Below are 8,314 nucleotides of genomic sequence, written 5' to 3'. Positions count from 1 at the left end.
CATATATTGGCGTGCGCACGACCATGTGTCTTATTTATTTTGCGAAAAAGTCCCGCAATCTATTAATAAAATGTACATGAGTACAAAGATTCCCGGAGGTAATAAATGTTACAATCAGGCTCATGGCCACCTAGCGGCGACTTGAGCATTGGAACGAGCCGAAAGTGCGCAACTGTCATTGCCCCTTCTTCACCAGATTCAGGCAAACTTTATGGTAGTTGACAGTCGGGAAGTCGTCGTGCTAAGTCCCCAAAGGGCCAGCGCACCAGAACAATCGCCATAGATGAAGAGAAAAGTAGATTGAACACACCTATGACCACGAAACACTGACTGAATCTAGGGATTCGTCGAAGATTAAGACCAACCAAATCTAAACAGATCCATAGGAGACCAACACAGAAGGGTAAACAGATCCACATGATCTATGCCGAAACAGATAAAGGACATGGAGGACATTATCCAAGAACTAGAATAAACCTAAACTTAGAAGAGAGCTGACCCCTAGTCCTACTGATCGCCGGCAAAGGAGGGGGAAAAGGGGAGGGGCCGACGGTGAGATTTGGTGTGAGGGCAAGTGCCGCGGGTGGCGGCGAGGTCTCACGATACGGTGTTTTGTGAAATACAGTACATGAACTCATGGTTCGATCCACAAAAAATCTTGGTAGTATAGAGTCTTTTCCGACCTCCCCACCTGTAAGATCTTTTCCGGAGAAGAGAAAAGGAGAACATTATAAATTCTAGGTTTCGAGAAAAAAGAAACACCTTGTAATTCCTATAACTAGGAGTACATTTTTTTTACCCCTGAGTGCAAAAGATCACATCAGAATATCAAGATCAGACACCCGGCGTCCAGCTCCATTGGTTCCGTCTCGATCCTCCGCCATTTCGTCCCACCCACCGCTGCCACCAAGGGACAAACTCGTCAATCCACACCGCCCCGGCGCCTATAAGAAGGCTCCTCCCCATTTCTTCAAACTTTAGCCGATCAGTGTCCTCCACAAGAAAAAAATATACTATAAGCAATAGAAAAATAGTAATCCCTCAATAAGAAAATCAAGAAAAAGATTTCCTTTTCTTCCTGGTCTCCCTTCCACCACCAACCTCTCCTCCGGCCGGCCGAGTTGTCCCGCTCCGGCTGCGTCTTCTCCGGCGAGAGGGGTAGCTAGGTTTGCCTGCTCTTCCTTTGAGCGGTCTCCTCCCGGCAGGGCTGAGGAGATCTCTCGGGACATCGGGACTGGGGCGTGTATGATGGGGATTTCGCTTATGCCGATGAAGACGCCCACGCGGCTTCTGTGGAGCACCAGCTTCTTCCGCCACAAGCTCGCCGCCATGATCGCCTCCTCGTCCTGCTTCTTATAAGAGCCCCTCCGCCGCGCAGCAGCTGTATATATACGTCTTTTTCGTTTGACTTCGCCCCCCGTTCGATCGACAACCAACGCAACTTCTTGAAGCTTTCTCTGCGATGGAGCCCGGCCGGCTCATCTTCAACACGTCGGGCTCCGGCAACGGACAGATGCTCTTCATGGACTGCGGCGCGGGCGGCATCGCCGGCGCGGCCGGCATGTTCCATCGAGGTATCATATTCTCATCTACTACTAGTTTTCTCGATCCCGGTTGTTTGGTTCGTTAGAGAGTGATTGGTGTACTGATTGGGGTTGCCATGTTTGAGTGATGAAGGGGTGAGACCGGTCCTCGGCGGCATGGAAGAAGGGCGCGGCGTGAAGCGGCCCTTCTTCACCTCGCCGGATGACATGCTCGAGGAGGAGTACTACGACGAGCAGCTCCCGGAGAAGAAGCGGCGCCTCACGCCGGAGCAGGTGACAATTCAAAGCTACAGTACTAGTGAAGACGATGCTCTGTTCATCCTAATTAATTCTGAGTTCTGACGACGGTGCATGCGCGCCACGCGTACGTGTGCAGGTCCACCTGCTGGAGAGGAGCTTCGAGGAGGAGAACAAGCTGGAGCCGGAGAGGAAGACGGAGCTGGCCCGCAAGCTCGGGCTGCAGCCACGGCAGGTGGCCGTCTGGTTCCAGAACCGCCGCGCCCGGTGGAAGACAAAGACGCTGGAGCGCGACTTCGACCGCCTCAAGGCGTCCTTCGACGCCCTCCGCGCCGACCACGACGCGCTCCTCCAGGACAACCACCGGCTCCGGTCACAGGTAACCAAAGTCAACCACGCTTCACCACCGGCCGGGCACCGTGGCTTCCGCCGCTGAGTTTGATTTGGAAGATCCATATCTCTTTGTGGCGTCAGGTGGTAACGTTGACCGAGAAGATGCAAGATAAGGAGGCGCCGGAAGGCAGCTTCGGTGCAGCCGCCGACGCCTCGGAGCCGGAGCAAGCGGCGGCGGAGGCGAAGGCTTCCTTGGCCGACGCCGAGGAGCAGGCCGCGGCAGCGGAGGCGTTCGAGGTGGTGCAGCAGCAGCTGCACGTGAAGGACGAGGAGAGGCTGAGCCCGGGGAGCGGCGGGAGCGCGGTGCTGGACGCGAGGGACGCGCTGCTCGGGAGCGGATGCGGCCTCGCCGGCGTGGTGGACAGCAGCGTGGACTCGTACTGCTTCCCGGGGGGCGCCGGCGGCGACGAGTACCACGAGTGCGTGGTGGGCCCCGTGGCGGGCGGCATCCAGTCGGAGGAGGACGACGGCGCGGGCAGCGACGAGGGCTGCAGCTACTACCCCGACGATGCCGCCGTCTTCTTCGCCGCCGCGCAAGGGCACGGCCACCATCACACGGACGACGACGATCAGCAGGACGACGGCCAGATCAGCTACTGGATGTGGAACTAGGCTCGCGCGCATGCATCAAGAAGCGTGCGTGCGCCGTGGAATCGATCAATTTCGGAGTATGTCAGTAAAAAAGTCGTGGCGTTTTGTTTTCTCTCCTTGTATGCTTCCCGCTGTAATGTTGGGTCACTACGATCGACCAAGTTGTATGCATATGCATTGTAGTACTACGAGTTAGGGTAATATATCGGTGGTAAAATCTGTCGTGATGTACGGGAAATAACTGCACGGAGTCAAAGCCTCAATTTTATGGCACAGTACATCTTGTCAAATGAGATTTTTAATCATCTACTGTTATGCCGTCTGAGTTTTGTAAGATCAAGCCGGCCCCATTCTCCACTACTGTACGTGCGCTCTTGGTTTTGTATTTTTGGCCTCTCCAAAAATATGAAAAGGCCAAAGATGCAAGGAATAGTACTATGGAAAGGTTCTATAGCATTTCCCACGTCCATAAATTGTGTCATATTTTTCAGACCTTGGAATAAAGAAACCACCCTCCAAACCTTGGCATTGTTTTTTAAGTTGCTTTTCCATTTTCAAAGTCCAGAAAATGTTGAAAACAATTGGGTTTATGGAGAATTGTGAACCTTGCGAATTCAACAAAATAAGATGGGCGGCAACCTATCTCAAAGCCTATTAACAACAAAAAATACTATTGAAACTTGGGTATATGTTTGTTGTTGACCGATTTTAGCAAGTTTTAGGTTTAATGTGGACAATGAAATAGTTCAAGGTTCAAATCAAACTTGGCGGCGCGGTTCAGCATTTTGAAAAAAAATTCTTTATTCACGTATGGAGCGATCATCCTCTTCACCTAATTTTGTCTATGCATCATACAACACGAATCTGCACTACGATGCACACTTGCGGTCCAAATTGAAACTACTACTAGGAGAGATCATCAGGAAAACGAGAGGTTTCCTATTAAACAACATTCATAATTGAGGATCCACCGTTGGTTAGGAGGGTGATACATTAGAGCGATGATATTTTTACACAATATTTTTACAAAAGTCTTACGTCTGGTGATGGTTATTCCCATGTTTTGTTCTAGGTAGTTGTTCCCCACTGCCCCCTCTCATAGTATGTAAAGTTTTTGTAAAACTAGTATGTGGGAATAGGATTTCTGGGTACATTATTCCCACATTCTGACTTTAGTCATTTCTGTATATGTTGTGTGATTGTATGCTTTATGTATCAATTTCGTACTCACCATTTTAAAATGCAACATGTATAATTAAGTGTAGTTGCCACTTCATTAGTGTGCATATACAGAAAGCTAGACTACACATTACTTAAAGTATCTATCGATGCAAGGCAAGGCAGGGGTATGCGGTTTAACTTTATTTCCAATCTTCCACACCGTCTAGACACAGATAAGAACACACACAAAATGCACATGACATTTATTACGGGAAATGTATAGGTAGTTAAGCTTTGGTCGATGCAAACAATTGGCCCTGCTGATCTGTTTGGATGATCATGTTCACGTAAACATGCCACACTTGAGTGTCATGCTTGCAGTATTGACATTCAGCCGTATTTTTCAGTCGGAATTTTAGATGAGTATAATTATTACGTTCCAAGCCAGCATCCATTTCCTTGATTGTGGATTGATGAAATTAAAAAAACAGTCCAATGTAGATAATCATTCCTTTTGTGTGGAAATTAATTGATGAAACTGATTGTGGGGGGCAACAAGATTTAAAGTTCTATGAACAGTGAATCAATCAATCTATTGCGTAAAATTCCGTAAAAGGAAGCCTTTTTGTCACAATCCTACCCGCTAAAGAAAAAAATGTGTCTAGGCTCTTCTCCCATTGTGGGGTCCGGATATGCAATTTGATTCTTTCTTAGGGTATGCAGTTTATTTTCCATTCCATTCTTCTTCCTAGCTACTCCCTCTGTTCCTAAATGTAAGTCTTTTTTTTAACATCAGTACAGACACAAGCGCTCATATGCACGCGCATACACTCGTCCCTATGAACGCATACACGCACACCCTACCACTATGAGCACCTTCGAAAGACTGAGTCGGCATATCATCTTGAAATTTACGAAGACACCATAGGCACCTCGTCGTCGACGGGAACGTCTCCTCCCACTAAATGTGCATCGCCCGAAATCCTGAAATAAATCCAGGAATAAATGCGAGCACCGGGATTTGAACCCTGTTGGGTTGGGGATACCATAGTCGCTCTGACCATCCAACCACAGGTTGGTTCGCAAATATGGACTACATACGAAGCAAAATAAATGAATCTACACTCTAAACTACGTCTATATACATCCGTATGTAGTCCATATTGAAATCTCTAAAAAAAATTATATTTACGAACAGAGGGAGTAGCTGTGAGGCGTGGATACGAGCACAGAACAAGAAATGCACATTACCGCATTATCACGAGAATTGTATAGATAGTTGTCCTTGGTCAATGCAAACAATTAACCGGTCCTGCTGATCCGTTTGGATAGCTGTGTCCATGTTCATGTAAACCTCCACACTTGAGTGACTTGCTTCTGAAATAATTACTACTTGCTCCTTCGCAAAATATAAGGTGTGCTTGACTTTGCATGGTCTTTGATCATTAATATACACCAAAATACTTGGATTGAACATGTATCAATATATAGTACCATTGTATTTGTCTTGTAAAGCAATTCTATTTTATATGACTTTATAATAATTTTATAGGCATACAATAGGTGAAAATTATAATCAAAGTTGCCCACGAAGACCAAAAAAGCAATTGCGCGTCTTATATTTTGGTAAGGTGGGAGTAATAAGATAAATCAAGAGAAAAGGAGAGGTTTCCTATCAAAGGGCATGTGTATTGATAACCAATCATTGAGTACATGGTTAGGAGCCCCCAGTCCGTGACTTTGGACATGTTCAATAGACACTGTGTGAGTGTATGCTCATGTATCTAGGATGTACTTAACCTTTAAAAAAACAATATGTAGTATAGTCGCTACATCATTAGTGTGCATATACAAAAAGCTAGACTAAATTACTTAGGGTGTGTTTGGTATGTGTCACCAAGGAGATTGAAATGGGTTCGACCCGTCCTTTGGGCTCGTTCTTATGTTTGGTAGGCAACTAGAATAGGAACCCACTCGTTCCTCGAATGGGAATATTCGCTCCAGATGCGTAACGCGCTCATTCCTCCAAATTGGTGGAACGACGCGGAACCGCTCCTCCTCGTCTCTTCATCTCTTTCCCTTGCGCCTTCTCCCTCATCTCTCTCTTCCTCTTCAATCAGCGTCCAGTGCTCTTGCGGCATCTGGGGAGGCAAGCGATGGCGACCGGCGGGCGCGCAGCTCGCGGCCGGGAAGACGGGCGGCGACTCCAGCACAAAGATCAAGCCGGAGGACGCACCTGGTGAAGAGCGTCGTGGCAGAGCAGGTGAGCAGGTGCAGGGACGGGAGCGTGAAGGCGCAGGCCGGCGGGCGCTCGGCTGGAGCACCTCCCCGATCTGGCGGCTACGGTTTTGCCATCTCGTCTCTCTCTCGGGAGGAGCAGCCATCATGCCGTTGGCACATCTGTACCGCGGACGCGGCCATGGAGAAGTGGAGCGGTGGCATGAGATGGAGTTGCAGCTATCAATTTGCTGAGCGGCACAACATGAGCAGCTCGCGCAGCACTCAGACAGTGGCGGCTACACCATGCGAGAGAAAAAAGAAAGAGAATCAGGCTGTGCTCCATCGTGCTCTTTCACTTTTGCCTTTTGCAATGTAATTTTGTGCATGCCCCTAGTCAAATATTGATGATTCTGTCTAAATTCGTTACTAGTAAAATACAATCAATGTTTGCATATATTACCAGAAAAGAAATCACTAATTTTAACATTTTTCATTTCATTCCATCTCACCAACCAAACATTGAGATGTAACCATTCCATTCCGCCTTATTATTCATACCAAACACGAAGATGGAACCATTCTATTCCGATGGAACGGAACCATTACATGCCATTCCACTTGATTCTTCAACCAAACACACCCTTAAAGTATTCATCGGCGCAAGTCAAGATATATGCAGTTTAATTTGTTTCATGGGCATGAAATTTAACTTGCTTTCATGTCTTCTTCCTAGCTGCAATGGCACAGATAGGAACGTACAACAAGAAATGCTCAATTTTACATTTATTATAGGAAAGTTACAGGTAGTTAGCCTTGGTCAAGGCAAACTATTGACCATGTGATACGTTTAGATGACCTTGTTCATGTAAGCCTGCCACACTTGAGTGTCAATATTTACACTGAACCTCGATCTTTGGTCAGACTTGTAGACGATGATTGGACTTAACATGCAGTACAACTTCCTCTCTGGTTGGAAGGCCCTGACATATTCCTAGATTGATAATTTTGACCAACATAGTACGGGTTATATATTGCAAAGATAATATAATTAGAAACTACAAATGCTAATTTTTCTAATTGTATAACTTCTGTGATATACAATTCATATTATATTGATCGAATTGTCAATCTATGGATATGTGTGTGGGCCTTATAAACCGTAAAGGGTGGACGATGGAGTATATAATTAGATGATACATGCTGCATATAGACTTTAAATGAGTATAGTGATCACTTGTGAAACCAGCATCCATTTCCTTCATTGTTCATTGATGAAATTAAAAACCAGTCTCATGTGGATAATCATTCCTTTTGTTTGGAAATTAATTGATGAAACCGATTGTGGGGGACAACAAGATTTAAAGTTTGCTGAACAGTACGTCGATTGATCTATCGCACAAATATTCCTGTAAAAAGAAGCCTTTTTTTGTCACAATCTCACCCACTCAAGGAAAGTAAAATAAACCATGTCTAGCCTCTTCTCCCACTCCCTCTTCCATGTCCTTAGCTTTTCACTTTTTCCGAAAAACATCTAATCTATTCATCTTCGATCATGACAGTAGAACGAACGGCAGAAATGACAAAAATTACATCCAGATCCATAGACCACTTAGCGGCGACTACAAGCACTAAAACGAGCTGAAGGCGCGCCGTCGTCATCGCCCCTCCCTCACCGGAGCCGGGCAAAACTTATTGTAGTAGACAATCGGGAATTCATCGTGATAAGGCCCCATAGGACCAACGCAACAAAACAGCAGCCGCCGCCGATGAAAGAGTAGCATATATCAGAAGGATCCAACCTAGAAGCACATGAACGTAGACGAACGACGAACAGATCAGAGCAAACCCACCACCAAGGACATATCCACCGGAGACACACATCCACACACCTACCTACGATGCTAGACGCACCAACGAAATGGGGGCAAGGCGGGGAGAACCTTATTCCATTTTCAGGGAACCGCCGTCGTCTCGTCTTCGTAAGCAGGACACAAACCATAACAAATTTCGAAGACACATCTAAAAACGAAGCCCTCCCACTAGCAAAAGCCGGGATCTACCGTGCTTCCATGACCCTAGGGACATGGGAGACGAGACGGACCGGCAGCGGGGCCGGTGGGAGGCAGAGGAACCCTAATTAGGGAGGAGGCGGCGGCTAATCTGAGGAA

General features: G+C 46.9%; 1 protein-coding gene across 1 annotated transcript; it reads left to right on the top strand.

The window, feature by feature from the left end:
- The first annotated feature begins 966 nt into the window (after nt 1-966).
- Nucleotides 967-3,040, top strand: LOC125530756 (homeobox-leucine zipper protein HOX16-like). Its single transcript, XM_087528525.1, has 4 exons — nt 967-1,574; nt 1,678-1,817; nt 1,921-2,160; nt 2,256-3,040. The coding sequence occupies exons 1-4, from the start codon at nt 1,463-1,465 to the stop codon at nt 2,784-2,786; spliced, it is 1,023 nt and encodes a 340-aa protein (XP_087384651.1). The 5' UTR covers nt 967-1,462; the 3' UTR covers nt 2,787-3,040.
- The last annotated feature ends 5,274 nt before the right edge of the window (nt 3,041-8,314 follow it).

This window comes from Triticum urartu, chromosome 6A, assembly GCF_056163025.1.
Source record: "Triticum urartu cultivar PI428250 chromosome 6A, HENAU_Tu73, whole genome shotgun sequence".
NCBI classification, from domain to species: Eukaryota; Viridiplantae; Streptophyta; class Magnoliopsida; order Poales; family Poaceae; genus Triticum; species Triticum urartu.
The sequence above is the reverse complement of the archived record's forward strand: the minus strand, read 5'-3'. Positions and strand labels throughout refer to the sequence as shown.